Raw genomic sequence first — 19,177 nt, 5'->3', positions numbered from 1 at the left:
ATCGTACAAGATATTTTTACAATTGTACGGGTTGTTTATAGAACAGTTGTCCTGATGTTTTTGGAACAATATTCTTTCTCATCTCATCTCCAGCCTCCATTCAGTGTTGGCCTGTCACCACTCTGAATACGAGTGATATATAAACAATCCATTCTTCAGCCTGCTACCTGTCTGAGTGCCTCCAGCTCCTCACTGGCCACCACTCGTTCAGAGGAGGTGTTTTTCAGCCGGGCCTCAGCCGCCTCCAGCGCCGTCTGTAACTTGTCCAGCTCTTTGATCACCTGGTCCCTCTCGCTCATGATGAGCCGATACTCGTTGAAAACAGAGTCCCTCTCCTCCTTGTACTTCTCGCAGTCCTTTCCTGCTTTCAGCTGCAAGTTCTTGTAGCGCGTCACCTCCGACTGGAGACGCTCCATCTCCCTCTGAAGCTCCTTGTTCTGGGCCGATGATTTGTTTAGCTCCTGCTGCACCGAGTCAAACCTGGGGGATGAGAGGAAGATGGTGAGATCTGAAATGCTACAGTTTATAAAGATACCCAGGTAAAATAAATGATGTGTACTGGCTGCAGCCTGAGCAGGGCTGATGTCCTCTGCCTTGCTCTGCTCCTGTCCCCGAGCTCTGGAGGCAGTTTCTTCGACCTCATGGCTCAGATATGTATTGGGATATGTATATTAAGACTGACAATTATTCCAAATCATGTCCAATCAATTGTGTTAACCACAGATAAAGTCCAATCAATACGTAGAAACATCTCAAAAGATGATCGAGAAAAATTGGAAGGAGGAGACTTAAACCTAAAGTGTCATAAAATTGGATATTTCAGTTTTACCTTTTTAATAGATTTACAAAATATTGTTTTAGTTTTGTCCTTTTGGGGAACTGAGTGTGGACCGATGAGGGCAGTTATTCTTTAATCTAGCTCATTCATTTATTCAGAAATCTATATATGTGGAGAGAGAGACATGTCTTGCTCTTGTGTGTGTGTGTGTGTGTGTGTGTGTGTGTGTGTATGTGTGTGTGTGTGTGTGTGTGTGTGTGTGTGTGTGGGTGTGTGACTGTGGGTGTGTGAGTACAGGTGATGCCGTCTTCACCTTCTCATTGAGGTGGAGTACTGCTGCTGGTAGTGCATGGCTGAATCCCGCTGTTTGAGCAGTGCGTCCGTCTGCTTCTGCAGCCGCCGGTTCTCCTCCTCCGCCTGCTCCAGACGGCTCAGGTCTGTGTTGTGGTTAGCCACCTTCTCGCTGTAGCGCTTGCTCAGAGCATCGTACTCCTTCTTCACACCCTCCAGCTTGTCCATGGCCGTATCATAGAGTTTGTTTAACACCTCGGAGGAGCCCTTCTCTCTCATTACCTGGTGAGAACGAGAGGTCACATGATGCATCATTACAGACCTTTTTGGAAGTGTTCGAAATGTTGTTGGCATCACATGAAATTAATTAAGTCTGTATTTACTGTGCCCCACCTTAACAGCAGATGGCATCAATGTGTCGGCAGGATTCTATTTTTACAGCACAAGCAGATCCTGTGCCAGCTTAAACAATGGCTGTTCTAAGTGCGAGAACATCTCTAGAAGTGCATTTAGGCATTCATGTAAAACTAAATGGCTGACCTGCAAAATTAACAGCCTTCTATGCAGAGTGTGTCCTTCAGACTGCATTACTCATTCTCAATGAGACTGGTTGTCTCATTACCACAGGTCTTGCTGATATAGTCTTCCTGATTCCTTGGAGACGTGCTGAGGGCTGTACTGACCCCATTGACACAGCACAACACAGCATATACTCTGATCTTGAAGCTACATGGTTCGGGTCAGGGTGCCCTTTGCCCGAGCCCTTCTGTGCTTGCCCTTTTCAGAAATGCTCTGTGTGCATTTCCCTCTGCTTGGCTGCCCTGTGCTCTTAAGCACTGCAGTGTTCCCACGAGTGCTGTATGAGACAGCACTGCACAGAAGTGCAATGTGTCACAGCTGCCTCGTGAATGAGGCATTTAGTACATAGAAGACAGCCTCCAATAGGATGGAATTTATGACTTTGAATCTAAAGAAATGAATGTCCCTCTGGGCTTTAAGGGATCCGTGATGCAGAGCAAACATTTTCAAATAGTAGTCAGATTTTTTGATTTGGCTCCAACATCGGTGCTACAGTATATTATAAACATCTTTGAAGCCACTTCCTGCCCTTTGAACATCTGGTCAGCTACAGCATGAACTGTGTGTATCTGTACCTGCTGCTGCTGCTGCCGGAGGTCCGCCAACTCTGTCTGGTCTTGACTGTGCAGTCGTTTGAGCTCCTCACAGTTCTGCTGTAGGTGGTTGTGCTCTCGGACAAGTTGGGAGTTGTCTCTCCGGAGTGTCTCCATCTCTTCCTTCAGCTGCGTCTGTTCAGTCAGGACGCGGCTGTGCAGCATGCTGGGGAGAGGAAAGGCAGAGGGTCTAAAAGAGGCAGATTACCTGGATCTTTAAATGACTAGACTAGAGCCTGACCAGTACACTGATAATATCGGCTAATATGAGCCTTTCATAGATATTTCAGAGTTAGTGTTTATATTGCCATTATGAAAACTTGCATAACAGAATAAAAAAAATGCAGAATACATGTGCATTAATGTTTATATACTTAGTTTTCTGTATTTTTTTATTCAAGCTCTATACATTTGGCTGTATTTGTGATTCCTTATTTATTGTTATTACTAATAAAGTGTACGGTCACAATCCATTTTCTTTGTCAAAGTTTGATAACAACATCGTAGTATTCATATGATCCAAATTTAATTAAAATAGGATTAATATGTAAATCTATATATTTGTATCAGGCTTTTTACTCCCTAATATCAATAGTGGCAACAGCCCCCAAAAGTTCAGGCTCTAGCTGAGATTTGCATTTTTGTTAATGAGGTTTAAAGTCTTTCGTCAATATTCTTTAGTTGCAATTTCAAGGACAAGTCGAAAAAAAATGAAAAGGTCTATATGATTGTTTTATACGCTTATACACAAATCTTGCCTCGGGTTATGAGCCTCGAGGCTGAACGATTCAATCACAGAAATGCTTCCATTTCCAAGCTTGCATGGTTTTGTGCCAATTGCCAATTCCCTTTCGATGTGAAACACGGCTGTAGCTCTTTCAATTAGTTTGATTGTAACACCATGTCAGGATTTATTACCACTCCAGTAAAACAATGCAATAAAACTTAATTATTTCTACACTGAAAACCAGCAGGTGGCAGGACTTCCACGCTACAACATTTGGACTTCAATAATGAGTCCCGACAACAGCATCTACTGGGTGCACTGCATGGAGACAACGTAACACAGGTAAATGTTTTAAAACCCCCCCGACTGTAATGAGTTCTGCCTTAGCAACTAGAAAATGAAAACAGGGAACATGAGAGTCAGCAGGAGAAGGACTTACTGGTAGAAGTCGGCCTCCTTCACAGCCTCCTCGCACCTCTTGAGTGTTTTGGTGTGCTGGTTCTGGAGGGACTGCAGATCTGCCATGGCCCTCATGCACTGGCTTTTCAGACGCTCATAGTCATGACTGGCTTTGGAATTTGGCCTTAAAGGAGAGAAGCAGCGAGGAATAAATGCTTTGTACAGTAGCCTCGCGCAATAATATAGCCCGAGCTCAGACAGGGAGGCTGACCTTCCCCTTGTATGAGAATTCATAAGATAGGAATGGAGTGTTTGACGAAACGTAAACAACATTTCGTTTTGGGGGGGGGGAGAGAGTATGTACTGGTGCAAGCGACACAGCCCTTCATCTCATCTGCTGCACAAGAACAATACAACATAAAAAACACATTTGACTTAATTAAGCAGCCGGTGTCTGTGCCTTCTCTCTGCAGGGTAAAGTCAACATTATTCCAGACAGCAGAGAATTTGCAGAGGAAAATATGGTAGCCAGAACTGAGGACAACTAAGAGAGTGTAAACACTACGACGTCTCTACTCTCAGCGAAACAGATCTCAGGTCTGAGTCAATAGATGGATTTTTTGGATTCTCTTTTTTTCTTTAATAGATGGTTACATAGACATCTGCCAAAAAAAGCCAAAGTGTCACCAGAGGGAATGAAAAAGGTAACAATAGCAGCTTGGCAGCTAGAGCGCTATTTAGCACCTGCAGTCGTCGAAGGTGGTCCCGGGCGATGCCAACGCCAGGCGCTTGCGGAGCTCATCCCTCTCCCTGGTCACCTGGCGGAGCTGGAACAGGATGGTGTCCAGGTTGTCACCGGTGGGCCGGTTGTCGTTGATGGCTGGGGGTGGGGAGGACGCTTCACCGTTAACGGGCGAACCTGCAACATGGAGCACATTACCGGCGGCTGGGACCATTGATCAGACCGCAGTGCAATGGTTTCACTCATGATCCACGTTCAGAAGCTGCATTAATATACATGAGCTTAGTTGCTATTCAGTGGCATGGAAACCTAAAATTGGTACATTGTAATGCAGCCAAGAGGACAGCACTTTTTGAAGCATGAAGCTTTGCAATCAACGTAAGCATTAGGAGGCAGAAGAGGTCCTGTCCAACAAGCAGTGCAGCAACTGTGTAGCATGAAATTCCTGTTTAATCTGCTGGAGGTTGTTCCGTGACAATTTACCACAAAGATGGTGAAAATGACATTGGATTTACAAGACTACACCATCTGTAATCTCTGATGTGAAATTGAAAGGCAGAAGACGCAGATAGGATTGGGGTTATGTACTTGCGGTAATTTCTGTGTGGATCAAACCAGGATCTCTGGATATTTGATTAAATGTAAGTGTGATTGGACTGCCAGGGAACCTTAAGTCTCTGTAAAAGTGTGCACGCTGAAAGCTTTCCTTCATAAAAGGTTGTTTTCCACCAAACTTTCTTCACCCTGGCTTTATGAAGCTATTACAGGATCTGGCAGCTCAATTCTACCTGTCATGACGGAGATTAAAATTCAGCAGATTGATCTTAACGCAGGAGGATTTGTCATTAAAATAACAAGGTCATTCTTTCTTGCTCCTGTTCACTTGATTCCCATGCCAAATAGATTCTGACAAAAAATTACACATCATTAATGAGTCATTTTCAGTGTTGTTTAACAAAGAACACCCAGGGAAGGAAATCTGAGGATTATGTACATCTTCGGCTCCACGTTTGGCCCATTGGAGGGTTTATGTAACACAGCTGAGTCATTTGGACCTTTGTCAAAATCAGGGAAATGGAAAAGCTTGGCGAACCTCCTTAAGGGGACATAGGGAGAGTGTTGTTGCCTCAGCGTGGGGGGTTTTAAAGCAAAGGGGAAAAAATAAAACACAGACTTCCTGAACTCTGCAGCCCGGCAGACAATCAGGATTTATGTTAATATTGTAAAACAGTAAACAAGTCACAAGGCAGGCAGCCATGACCTGGCATGACACACACACACACACACACACACACAGCAGAACAGTGTTGTGTTTTTTTCTTGGGTCATTTTACATACCGACACTACTGAGGGAGCTGCTGCTTTCTGAGTCAGAGGGCATGGTGGACAGGACGCTGTAGGTGGAACCTGTCAGAACACAGAGAAACAGAGAAGGGACACATTCAGACGTAACGCACAGATAGATAGATTGATGTATTTATACACAAACCTGATTTTAACTTCCCACACAATCATGTAAAGACCAAATATTACAGCAGATATCGGCTTCATATTCCCTGCAGGGTTGCATGACAAATTTGGTGCAGGGTTTATACTTGGAATATTAACTTCAACACTGTTCTAAGCAGCTCTGTATTATCGCGGCAGACCGTCGTGGTAGTCATTAAAGCTCCTCTCCCTCACTGTGCACTCTGCCTCGCTTTGATGTATAGTCCCTGTATGTTTCTGCTACACAGGCAGAATGTCACGGCTGAAATGGGATTTTCTCTTTTTATGTCAAGCACATGTGGAGTGAAAGAGAGGGAGAGGGTGAAAGAGAGAAAATGAATCTCTATCTGAATAGCTGTACACAACGTTAAGCTGCGGGATATTTCACACAGGCGACCAACGATCCATAGGAGAGGCGACGCAGATCCCCTCCAGATTTTTCAAAAGGAGCAGATGTTTGGTTTACTGGGTTTAAACCAGACTGCACATCTTCAACACACATTCAAACGGTGCTGCTGCAAGATTAGCAGAGTTTATTGTGAATAAAGTGCAACCAGCACAGTTTAGAAAATACCAGTGATAAAAATTAAAAATGGAAATGGGAAAGGACCTAAAAGAAGCTGGTGATTGAAGCCATTTCAAGAAATATTCAATTCATTTGATTGTAAGATTATTTTCAAAAACACAAGATTGATAAATTTAAATCTGTAGCTTAGAATTAGTCATAGCTGATTTATCTGTGGGTGGATGGAAGTGTTTCACCTAAAATATTTAAGTGCAACACCACTAACTGAACTAAGGAATATTGAATAATGAAATATTACTACAAATACCAAATTATCATATGTGTGCCGATTTATTTTCATTCTTCTGGCTAGTGGCTGACCAACCAATCATTTTAAAAGGCAAAAACATTCCATTAAGTCTTCTCTACACTGAAAAATAAGAGAATCTGAATCTCCATAACACAACACAATGAGGCACTGTAATACTAATCTAATGTGATAAACGCAGACCAAACACACAGAGCAGGAGAATGTTCGCTGGCTCCTCAGCAGCAGACACCAGATTGACGCCAACTGTTCCCCGATCTCCATCTCTGTCCTTGCATCCCCACTGGGTTTTGCTGCAGCTCTGGCTCCAGCCCCCAATGTGTGACAAGGCCAAGCCTAATTAACTATGAGCTCTGTGCGACTGAGCCACTCCATCTTAGGCCCTGCAGACAGAGGAGAGGAGGGCAAGAGGAAGGCACGGAGCAGAGGAGGACAGATGAAAGCAGATAGCCTAACTAAGTCGCAAAAGAGATAAGGAGGGAGGGTGTTTAAGAGACAAAGAGGCCGGGAAGTAAGATGAGACTGTGGAAAAAAAGAGGGAGAGAGAGAGGAGCATGGCAGAAAGGCTTATAATCTGTTCTGACATTCCCTGATGCTCAACACTTTTATACTGCGAAGTGCTCCGAGCACACAGTTTGGATTTCATATTGTTCCATCAGACAAGATGAGAACAGCTGCACAGTATTAGTACCCCACAATCAACACAGCTATGCAAAACGCTCTTGCTCATTTCCATAGCTGCACTGAAAAGCAACAACTGACTTCTTGAACCCAGTATCTGACTGACGAGGACTCATAGTAAACGACTGAGCGTGTTATTCCAGCTCAGCTGGAGCATAAATCCTTTTTGAAATACCGTACAGAGTCAGTAAAGCTCTGTGCCAGAAAAAAAAGTCTGAACATGTAACTTCTTGAATGTTGTATTTGGTGATTTGCAAACCAAAACACTCTGATAAATTAAAATCCCAGTAATCTCTCCCGCTATGGGGACACTCGCCAATCACCAGAGAGCTATAACCCCCCCCCGACGAGGCAGTTCTGGGACAGTCCTCAGTATCTCACAATCTGACTTGGCAACAAGGGTCAAACATGTGCACCAAAATCCCCATATTCAAATCAGTGTAATGAGCTGATGAGTTAACCCCGTGAGTGCACCAGCGGTTGCAGTATAGATAGATACGAGGTAGCTATCTGGCGGTCGATGGGTCATTGGCATTAGCCTTTTCCAACAGGCTTTTAATCATCGATGGCAATTAGCAGCCGCAGAGTCAGTGAGGCTGATCATTTGTAAACATGGTCGCTGCATCAATCAAACTGGCCGCCATTAGCGCATTAAAGATCCGGTGGTATACAGTGGGAAAATAGTTTTTTTTCTGCTCCTAAAAAAAGAAATGATCAGACCTTAGAAATCATTTGCAAATACAATGGCCCTCTCTAGAGCTCATCCCTCCGCCAAGGTCCAACAGTGCCCTTAAATTCAATCAAGCCGTACCCAATTTCACTCACTCCTATACACAGTTTTTCCATTGCCAGAGGAGCTTGCCTGTATATTTTTTCCCCCCACAGATAATCATGCTCAATGTCACAACCACACTGAAAACGGAGGTGCTCTCTCACCTTGCTCTTGCAAAATTAGCACGTTCACTGAGGTGTCATGTTTCTATCACTGCTGATCAGAGCTGAAGCCAATTTAAACCCAAAGAGACATTTAACCCGGGAGTGAATGTCAATTTTATCCTTTCCAATTGCAGACAAAAGCCAGTGTCAGTCCCGTAAATATGACATATCCCTGTGAAATCTGTGAAAATGCCCCAGTGTTTAAAACAGTGAACACAATATTTCTTGGGTCTGTCCATTTCTCCAGATCCCTGCCAAAACATAATGAGTTCTTACTTGACCCATGTCCCAACCATTCTTCCAATTGATGTGGAAATCTGTTCAGTATTTTTAGCATAACTCTGCTGAAAAACAAACAAACAGACAAAAAAAAGAAAAAAAAAAAAAGGGACAGTCAGATGAAAAATAACCTCCTTACTGGACACGTCAGACCTTTAATCATCCACAATAATCTTGAGAAATTTACAGTTATATGCATGATGACAGATTTCATCCGGCGCCATTAGATATGCTACTAAGGAGTGAGCATCTGTTAGTGACTTCCATCGCGGGATACACTGAAGGTGAGAGATATTCCAATGGCGGACCCGAGGCGACAGCGTGAAAGGCCTGCCACAGTGATCTAAATAGGTCAGGGGAGTACGCGCCCCACCTAAGGGCTTTCAATCCCCACCTCCTCTTCGCTCCACTCTGCCCTCCCTCGCAAGCGACGTGCTCCACCACCAACAGTTGCTTCAGACAACCAGATTATGTTCTCCAGCACGTAAAGCAAGATGACATGTTGCCATGGTGAAGCTGGATGAGAGGAATAGTAAATTCTGCAGCGTGGTGAAAAAGAGGGAGCACGAGGGTCGGGAGGCTGATGGAGGAGAGCCTCATAGAACACAATTGCAAACTAGATAGACTAGACTAAATTATTCATCAGCTCCAGTAAGTGTCTCCCAAAAACATAACACACGTATAAAAATGATCGCGATTGGCTGGTTGGTGCTGCCTCAAATTTCGTTAACTAGAGCATGCTGACAGGCCTTGGAATTATGGATTCAAAAGCAGCCAAGGCATCTGTCCTGTTCCTAAGAGCACCACAGACCATATTTTCAGGGCCACTTGGTAAAAAAGCAGCATTAGCATTCCAAAAATAATATTGGGTGCTTTTCTTCATTAGCCCCTGTCAGCTCTTCTCACCGTCAGAGAGCAACAGTGAATAAGGAAATAAAGGTCGCGCATGCAAAAGAAAGCACAGTTTAAATATTCGTTGTGCTCCGTCTCCCTCGGTGTCCTCGGGTCCACAGTCATTAAAACTACAGCAGCGCAAATAACAGCAACGCTAATAACACGGTTGAAACCTTCTGCCCACTAATTTTACAGCATGTTTAAGTGAGGATGAAGGATGTGTCAGCATTAAGCCAGCAAGCAGAAAGCCGTTTTTTACCCTACAACCCGTGCTTTAAATCCTGGCTGTGGTTCTGCTGCCTGTATTGATGATGCAGTTTGACTTAGTGATGCCGCGACCCCACCTACTCTGTCTTCATCCTGCATATGCTAATCCAAAACTTAGCTAAATATATCTGCTTGTGTCACAGTGTGTAAGTATTTGGTGTTTATCTTGCAATACGATGCTGTTGCTACACATCACACTTTAACTGTGAAGACGTTCAAAGACCAACACAGTCTTTAGCCTTGTGCAAATTTTATCACTGTGGTTGATTATTTATATAACTATACTTTTACATATGCATAATAAGAAAATCCATATGAATAGAATCTGTCTTGCCTGTTCGATGTCACACAGGTCGCAACATTCCACAAGGAATATTCAGATCACGTTAAGGCTGCGGCACCTGGATCTTTTCCTACACCTTATCACAATCTTTAAAAATCTTTGAATCATTTAAAGTTGTACATTTTAAAAGATTTCCTTAAATCCACAGAGAAATGTGACAGTTCCCTTGTCCAGCTCCCCGGCCCTCTGGGACTTCCAGTAAGCTGTGAAGTGGGCCCAACTTCTGGGGAGGCAATGACACGAAAGGCCAAGATTCTGGGCAATGAGCCAGTGGAGCCTCGCTGCCGGGGTAAAGGATTGATCATCTGATTTAAGGGGTCTACACGAAACATAAACAAGAAGACATCTAACATGATGACTTCATGAGCAGGATTACTCAGCCGCACGCACATTGCCTGACTCACCGCTCCGGCCTTTGGTCAAACTCACCCACCTTAGATACTCATTGGTCCATGCCGTTCCAGTGGCATGACTCAAAATAAGATCGAAATGCAAAACCTTCTTCCTTAGGTGCAGCAACATAGTCATTTTCGATTTGTGCAACCACACTGGGACATGAAGTGTAAAAACAAGGAGGCCATGTAGAAGAAAACCGAATAGTCCCTTAAACCTCAGTTCAGTCGACCTGTTAGAACTGCTGAGCAGTACCAAAGTCCAAAGCTGTCCCCTGAGAGCTATCCAGCCCAGCTTATTATCAGCAAGCCATAATAGGTTCTATCTCCGCAAAGACCTCGAGCTCAGCATAAATGAGACATAATTTATTTTGAACAGCTTTCCTGCGCCAAGGGTTGGGTCAAAAACAAGGAGGTGAAAGATGCCTGCAAAATGTCCTCCGAACGTTCGGCTACAATGCAAGAACAAACATCAGCCAAAACAACGCCAAAAGCCTGTCTGTGTGGAATAAACCCACTCGTGGAATTTGGGTAATGTTTGTGACATTCCTTTCATGTTAAATCACACAGGAGACGACGCTGATTCAGAGAGCGTTTCCGTTGAGTTATTTAACTGCACTATTATCTTTTAAAAAGGTCAACGAGAGAGGAATCTAGCATCAGAGATCTTTCTCTAACAACTCTTCACACCATTCATCCATAATGTACAATCACTTTGAATGTGAGCATGCACGCAACACCATGAACATTATTTTTGTTCTATTGCTGATATTTCCTCATAGAGGTTGTTTGTGCACAGCTGTGATCGAATCAGATTATCAAGGGGGATTTTAAGTAGGACATTCTCCTGATCGAGTATTTTTGGCTCCAATCATGAATCTGAGCACATGAGACGTTTGTCATTTTAACCTCTAGACTGAGGAGCATTTCTGAATCCTCCAAGACTGAAAAATATTCAGCCTGCTGCACAGTAAAAAAAAAGATTTTCAAATCTGTTTCACTAAATTGTGATACTTTGTCCAATCCAGGTCGCCATCAAGCTGCTTTCTGTTTTGATTGTGAATCAAAGATGCAACTTGGGAAACAGATTAAAAATATCTATCTCTTATCGTGCCAGCACAATATTTTCACTCCAGATAGTTAAATGGATTATGCTGCTTTAATGAATTCCCAACTGAGTGTGGGCTCGGTTCCATCTCCATCTGATTGGATGCGGCTCAAGCGGAGGAGTTAATGAAGCTCCTCCACTGTGAAGTCTACTGTGAGGTCTGTACTGCAGGCTGCTCAGCGGTACATCCACCACTCAACTCTGGAGGCTCAGGTGCTGGTTCAGCATTCACTTCCTCCATCACCTTCCCCTCCTCCACATCCTCCTCCTTCTTCTTCTTCTTCTTCTTGACTCCCTCCTCCTCCAGATGAGAGTCTTTTTGTGTTGAAGTTTTCCTATTGCAGAGCAGCCTTATCTTACTGGTTCCTGTCAAGTGACTTATGCAACTCTGCCAGATACAAATTCAGGTTTATGAAGGTTTGGAACAACCTCTTCTCACAATACCAGGCTTTTTATTTTGTCATCATGCTGCTCCATCCTCTCATGAACGGCATTATCTGACTAGCTCTCAATAATTACCTCTTTGAAGTCTGAATGCAACAGTGTTTTCTGTATCTCCATGGCCATGAGCTGAAGCTCAGCACTGAAGCTCGTCTGTTTCAGCAGACAAACTGAGCCAGATTGTTTATTTCCGGGACTCCTTCTGCTTTCTTCTTGTCTGCAACAATAGCATTGTCTTGCTTCCCACCTCAAGCATCTTGTTAAACATTTCTTTCCCATTCTCTCCGGTTCTATGCTTCTCCTCAGTCTCCTTCTCCCTCAGCTTGCAAGGCTGTTGAACGTTTTTAGGCTGTTCAGTTTCTGTGTGAAAAACACCTCACTAACTGTACTTCAAGGTATTTTTGTCTCCAAAAAAACAGGCAACCTGCTGACTTCATCCTACATAAACCCACAATTTACCTGAATCTGCTCTGTGATCTTTGTTGTGTGTAATCCTTTGTTCTTGTTCCTGTAAGTGGAGGCTCAAAATGTAATACTCAACATCACTACCATTTGTTGGTAAACAGGTCACTTTTGACCCGGGGGTCATGTGCCAGAGACCGGACAACAAATGATTGCAACTGTAGCCAGGACAGAAACAAAGTCAGAGCATTAAAGAGATGGAGGTCAGTCAAGGGTGGAAAATAAAGTAAGGACATCATGATGGGAGGGATGTCCTTACAGAGAGAAAATACTGCAGAACAAAGCGAGTAAAATAAGCCTGTTAGAGGTGGGGGTTGGGTGGTGGTAATACAAGGAAGATGCTGTTTATTTCCATGACCTAATAGCACTGGTAAACATTTAGATGGCGGCATTTCCTCTACCTCGTGGGCTAATGAGAGAGCAGAGCAGCATGTGTAAAATGGTAATGAAGTCCTCTTTCACGGTACAGCCTCCTGGCTGGGGTTCGCACGTTCAGTGTGGATAAACCTGCCATCAGATATTAATGCTCGAGTGGAAAAATGTGCACAAATGTCACACTGAAGAATAAATTGTGTCAAAGACAAAACAGAATTCAATCGAAGATTGGTACCAATGACGCAGTGAAAGCAGTGAGGTCGACCTCTCGGCCTATGATTGGATAGATACAGTATATTGAGCCACATTACTGACTGACCATAATCCATCAACAGTGCCAAGTGCAACTCAACCAAGGCTGAAACAATGATTTCACTACAGATTTTCAATAATGCTGTTAGTTACTTTATGTAATAAAAAACATTTGAATAACAAGAAAACATCTTTAGATTGTCATTTGTCCAAACAAAATGCGAATATATAAAATACATTTCCAAATACATAAGAAATCAGAACAAATAAATTGTCAGATTTGAGGGAAATTAAATCAGCTAATATTGGCATTTTTGTATTATAAATAACTTCCATTATGAAAGGATTGAAAAAATATTGGCAACCAGGGACATTCAAAAATCTATTTTGCTGTTCACATTTGTCATAGTGAAGCACTTTGAGCTGCACAAACCTGTATTAAACGTTTAAAACAAATAAAGTCTGATTGATTTCTGTTGATCGACCAATTTTCCAGCACCAAATGTCCCAGCTTGCTGTTGGCTCACTTAAATCACAGCAGCACAGAGACAGTTGACCCGTCTCAGTTAGAGCCTGCATCGCTGATCATACCCACGACTCATAAAATGTGATCTACTCAAACGTCATCAACCACACCGGAGCAGAAACATCGGTCAACAGCAGACAAATAGATGGCTTCCTCTACAGAGCAGGAAGGGAATCAAGTTGGACTGTGGTACAAAGAAAAGGTGAGAAAAAGAAGTGATGACGGGGAAAGAGAGTGGGGTGACAGTCTGCATCTCTGAGTGACAGACAGCGGCACAGTGAGGAAGGTGCAGCTCACGGGAGATATTTAAGAGCAGCGGTCGTGACAAGAGCGCCGGGGTCATAACTCACTCTGTCTGTCCGCTGTGGTTTATAGAGTGGGACAGAAACTGGTTGACAAAGGGGAGAGCTCCCCCCCCCCCACCCTTTCAACAACACACACACACACACAGGCCTATGTCCTGGGCTGCTGTACACAGAGCAAGCTGCTGACAGGGCACTTTGGGCGCCTGCTCAACTTCTCAACAAAAGGCTTGTTGTCTACCTCTCTCTTGCACCCTCTTTTTATCACCCTCTTCTGTCTCTCTGGCGAGTACCTCTATTTAAGTGTGCGGAAAAACAAAAACACTCAATGCGGGGGGGGGGGGGAATATAATAAATATAATAAATCTGGGAAAGGTTTTTTAAAAATGGATGGACGGGGGGGGTGAAAGGACAATAAACCTTGGGAGTGACAAACCAAAACAAGGAGAAAACGAAAGGGAAACAGATAGAGGAAGAGGAGGGCTGTGGACGCTGCAGCCTGTCAGGGAGAATTGTGTTGCCCTGCTCTCGGAGCGCGTTTAAATCACTGTCACAGACCCTTGAGTCAGAAAAGGGGGGGGGGGGGGGGGGGGGTGTGCAGGTGTCTACCACTCTGTACCTCCAGGTGAAAGATTGTCAATGCAGCTCAAGAAGAGGAAACAATCCGAGGCATGAAATCAGCTTGATTGTAGCCGCTTGGATTTATGAACGATTTCAGTTGCGTTCGGCAACGTGCTCTGCAGCCTTAATACCAAAAGTTCAAATCATATACTCTGGACTTGGAGAGAATTTTCTGCTGTGCAATTTAATCACAGATTTCGTAAAAAAAAAAAGCCAAAGTCCCCCCCGGCACATGGATGAACAAAACAGGCTACATAATGAATGATTTGTTTGCGTGTTTCTCTTACGGAGGTGCAGGAGTTTGCCAGCCAAAACAATGTCAATAATTTACAGAGCCAGAGCTTTAACAACAGAGCATTTGTCCGTGCTTTTTTTTTTTTTTTCTCTCTCTCTCTCCTGCGATGTTTATTTGGGGTTTGGTTGATTTCATATGTGTGCGTGTATGGAGGCTCAGCTGGCAAAGGATGCACATCTGAGAACAAGAGCAGGCAGGCAGCATGAGAGGGGGACGAGTCGAGAGCAGGTTGCCATCAGCGAGACTCATCACACACACAGGCAGGCACACACACACACACACACACACATATTCCCGCTTTTCACACACCCTGCGTCATTCACAGAAACGCACCATGCAGGGCTCGGAAGATGTCATCCCTGCGTGCTCTTTTCCACCAGCCTCTTTGCCTTAGAGGTTCTCAGTAAGCAGCTTGTCTTAGCTCTCTCTCTCTCGCAGGTGGGGTTGAAACACTGTGATCGCATCAGACGAATCACTAAACTAAAAGATAATAAAAGGCACATGTGGTGAAAAAAAAAAAAACTAAAACACGTTAAGTCGAAACAGAGGGAGCCAAGAGCGTGGCGGCTAATACAGAGGAGTGTGGAGGCATGAGAAAGCGTGTGTCACAGAGAGAGTTTACACCAGAGAGAGGAGAGGAGAGCAGGGGCCTAATCCTCTGTTGAATAACCACGGGCTGACTGGCCAGACTCACTGTGGCTATACTCGCTCTCTCCTGGCACAGGGCAGGTCAACGCTGAGGCCCAGTGCTGTGTGCGGCCTGCGAAAGGTGTGTGAGGGGGGGAGACAGAGGACTAACAGAGAAGTCCAGTTCCGCTGAAACTCCAACACTCAATACGAGGAAGTGATAAGCCTAAGCATTAGTGATCCCGTCAGCAGAGGAGTGAGACACCACCTGAGCGTTGCCTGCTAAGGTCTGCTTGCTGCCAGTAGACTGAGACACGCTACAACTTGGCAGCTGTAACCTACAGAGGACATTGTGTATTTATTGTGTACTTCTGTTTGAGAGAAAGCTTCAGCTATGTCCAAGTGATGTTCAAGGTGGGAAATCAATGTGGTTCTCTGTCTCTCTCTGTCTCATGCGAATGGGAAAGGCGAACTGATCTGCACAACACGTTTTACGTTTCTGAGCATGCATGAGTAGTACACACACACACACACACACATATACACACACACATCCATGTACAGGTCGACGTGGACCCATATGTCAGTGGTTGTCATGGAAACAAGTAAGGCTACCTAATGTACCCTAACCATATCATGGCACTGGCAACAAATCGGAGTTAACGTTGGATATGGATGAATACTTTGTGGGGGGGTTTTCCTCTAAAAAAAAACAACACACAACTATCACAAACCACCATTATAAAAAGGACATTATACAGAATGATACCAGGTCAAACCAACCAACTACACCGTGGATGTGTGTTGCAGGGACTGGGAGTGTCTTTGAGTGCAGAGTGATGACAGAAGAGTCCTTGGCTGAATTAATCACAAGCTGTGCATGAGATCTGCAGGCCACTGGGACCATACAGGCTGGTGCATCATGTACTGCACGTGAAACCGGGGCCCGTGGTGTTGCACTCTGTGAAGTCTGCTTGCAAATGTGCAAATGTGCAACCGTGAGCATTCATTATAGATCCACACAGACATGTATGGATCATAATAGGAAATCAGTGCTCGCTGCTGTGCATCTATTCACACACGGTCTTCTTGCACCAGACCACCCAGATGCCTCTGAGGCTACACGCTGCAGCTGATCCACTGGTGTTTATGGGTTCAAGTGAAAGCCTGATCATGGGGAGGGGGGGGGGGGGGGGGGTCGTGTTGTGTTGTGTCTCGGCTCTTACCGGTGGAGTGGTCCACAGGTCCGCCGCCGTTGCTGCCGAACAGGGCAGCGTACAGGTCAGGGTACGCCTTCTCCAGGGCCACACACAGGTCGAGGAAATGGTCGCTCTCCTTGTTCACGAGCATCTTCAGGAGGTGGTCCACTTTCTCGGCGCTGGACGAGCAGTTCTGCTCCAGCTCGAACCTGTCGAGCTGGCTCAGGGTGCCGGAGACGATGAGCAGCTCGATCAGCCGGTCCGCGTCGGTGATGGACTCCAGCAAGTTCTGGTGGCACTGGTCGAGCAACTCTTTGTGCTTTGGCTCCATTGCTGCCCCGCTGTAGTTCCGTAGCTCCCCCCCGCTCCCCCCCACCCACCCCCAGCTAACCCCGGACGGAGCGAGTGGATGCGATGTCCTCGCCGATCAAAAGTACCGAGCGATTACTGGAGTCAACTTGTCGCGGCGGGCAGAAGTTCGCCGGAGCCGCCGCGGCGTCAGGCTGCACGGGAGGTCGGTTTCTGTGGCATATTGAAAAAGGCACAAGGAGCCATATTTGTTGCCCAGGGCTGTTGACTGCACTAAACAGCGATACATTTTCCCATCTTACTCGTGTGCGGCGGTTCGGGTCGGTTTTCGCTTCCCCTCGCTGCGCGCCTCGGCCGGACACATTCCGCTCCCCTCCGGTGTCATTCAATCCGCCCTGCGTCGCCTCTGGTGCGGGGAAAACTCACGTAACTCCGCCGCTGGTCCTCACTCACACTGGCTCCTCCGCCATGTCTGAGCGACTCAGCAGCTGCTGCCCGCTGTCAATCAACGCTCCGCTCCGTGACCGTATAAGGAGAAAAGGGGCGCGTCCGTCGCCCAGGACACACCCCTTTCCTCAATGGGCGTACACATGCGCGCCGTAGTACGTCGAAAAATCCCTGACGTACAAAAAAAAGAATAATAACTGAGAATGGATGGAGGATGAAAAAGTGGAGAAATTAACAGGTGAAGAGGTGAAGATGGGTAGACAAGCACCTCCTCTTCAGAGAGGAGGAGAGGAAATACACGATGCTCCTTCCTGCAGGGGATCTACAGTAAGTACAGTCAAATATAAATACATGGTGGAAAAACTCCACAGCGTTTATTTAACAACTTACTTCAAACAATTTACTTCTAGATTTTCCATGCACAACATGAAAAGATGTAATAATACAAAACAATACGGATCTTGTGTAATCTTGCTCAATCTCAACCAACTCCAACAGATTGATTACAGATGAGTATATAACAATATTATACTCTAATTTATCAACGTGGCAAATGTATAGGGCTGATGATATATATATATATATATGCCAACAAGATCAAAATATGTTTGACCTTCAAGAGGGGCTACTGATTTTAAGGTCGTCTCTATTTTCCTTGAAAAACATGTCTTACATATTATTATAAAATATGAATAATATATGATATGATAGTACAACACTCACAGGATTTTTTTCTGCAGTAATGCCATACTTAATGTACATTTTACCTTTTTAATACCAGACATTTACTTGTAATAGAGTATTTGTAAACTACAGTATAGCTACTGTAGGATTTAAATACTTTTTGCACCACTGGTGTTACCTTTATGTAAATTGAATCACTAGTATGCAACTTACAGTGTTGTGCAAGTTCACTACTCTCATTAACAAGTTTTGTACGAAACTAAGCAGAATAAGGCGATGGACAAATTATCGTGTGTGTGTCGCTGTCATTTTATGCTGCTTTTGATAAACAAATATTTTCTACTTTACTACATATATTTGACAGCCTTACTTAAAAGTTACTTTTATATTTTTGGCTTTTAGATACTGGATGAAACCTATTGTTAGAATAACCCAGTCTGTGGGGGGGGGGGGGGGGGGGGGGATGTTATTTGAGAGAAGATTCCAGATTCAGTCACTATACGGCTCAATAGAGTCGTATAGTCTCTGATCCATGAAGCTTCCTTATATCAAGTTGTGTGGTACGGAGCCGAGACACTGGCCAGAGAAGAAAACACTTGGAATACGTTGCTTGTTTGGTCTGCATATGTGTGCCATGAGTGATGGGTAACGTAGTGCGAAGTCTAGTTAGTTGGTTTCGGTTAGGCTAAATCGCGGACATTTTACGGGCACTCATCAACGACATGATGAAAGCATTCGATAGACAGGGTCTCTTCTGAGGAGAAAGTATTGAAATGTCCCGAGGGTCAGTGAACAGGTAGGGGTGGGGCAAGTGACAGTCTAGGCCAATGTTTGTAGGGTTTTGTAGGATGCCAGGCTCTCATTGGTGGATGAGTTGGCGAATCAAGGGTGAATGAGGAAAGGGAGTGAAGAATACAGTGGTGGATGAGAGGAGTGTCAGAGTTACGAACAAGAAGTGTGTCGTGTTCACTTGACTTTAATAAAGTTACACATAAAGAGAGAAGTTTCCTGTCGTCTATACGCGAGGACGCTACAATATGAACGTGTTCACCGTTCAAATTCATTGTTTGTCATTGAGTTGCGTTCAGTTCATCGTTCTCATAAAAGTGAACGTGTTCAATGAGCGCGTTCTTTTGCGTTGGTTCATGCACAACACTGGCAACTTATCATATCATCATGGCGATTTGGGGAAATGTATGTTTGTTTTTTTATGTCAAAAAATTCTGTCAGCGTAAAACTGTGGAAAGGATACACCTTCAATATTTGTGTTAATGTTGCTATCCTTTATTTAACCAGAACGTTGATAC

At 44.5% G+C, this 19,177-nt stretch overlaps 1 protein-coding gene across 2 annotated transcripts in view; it reads right to left on the bottom strand.

Moving 5' to 3' along the window:
- The window catches only part of dlg5a (discs, large homolog 5a (Drosophila)), a 35,689-nt gene extending 18,900 nt beyond the window's left edge, over positions 1-16,789 (bottom strand). For both annotated transcript variants that reach the window (XM_053435715.1, XM_053435716.1), the window contains exons 1-7: positions 16,458-16,789; positions 5,448-5,516; positions 4,112-4,286; positions 3,408-3,551; positions 2,224-2,407; positions 1,092-1,351; positions 168-480 (exon numbers count right to left, since the gene is read on the bottom strand). In XM_053435715.1, coding sequence (XP_053291690.1) covers positions 168-480; positions 1,092-1,351; positions 2,224-2,407; positions 3,408-3,551; positions 4,112-4,286; positions 5,448-5,516; positions 16,458-16,761 — 1,449 coding nt within the window. In that variant the 5' untranslated portion in view covers positions 16,762-16,789. The remainder of the gene's footprint in view (positions 1-167; positions 481-1,091; positions 1,352-2,223; positions 2,408-3,407; positions 3,552-4,111; positions 4,287-5,447; positions 5,517-16,457) is intronic.
- Positions 16,790-19,177: the final 2,388 nt, after the last annotated feature.

This window comes from Pleuronectes platessa, chromosome 12 (genome assembly GCF_947347685.1).
Source record: "Pleuronectes platessa chromosome 12, fPlePla1.1, whole genome shotgun sequence".
Lineage (NCBI taxonomy): Eukaryota > Metazoa > Chordata > Actinopteri > Pleuronectiformes > Pleuronectidae > Pleuronectes > Pleuronectes platessa.
This window is presented reverse-complemented; position numbering and strand designations above follow the sequence as displayed.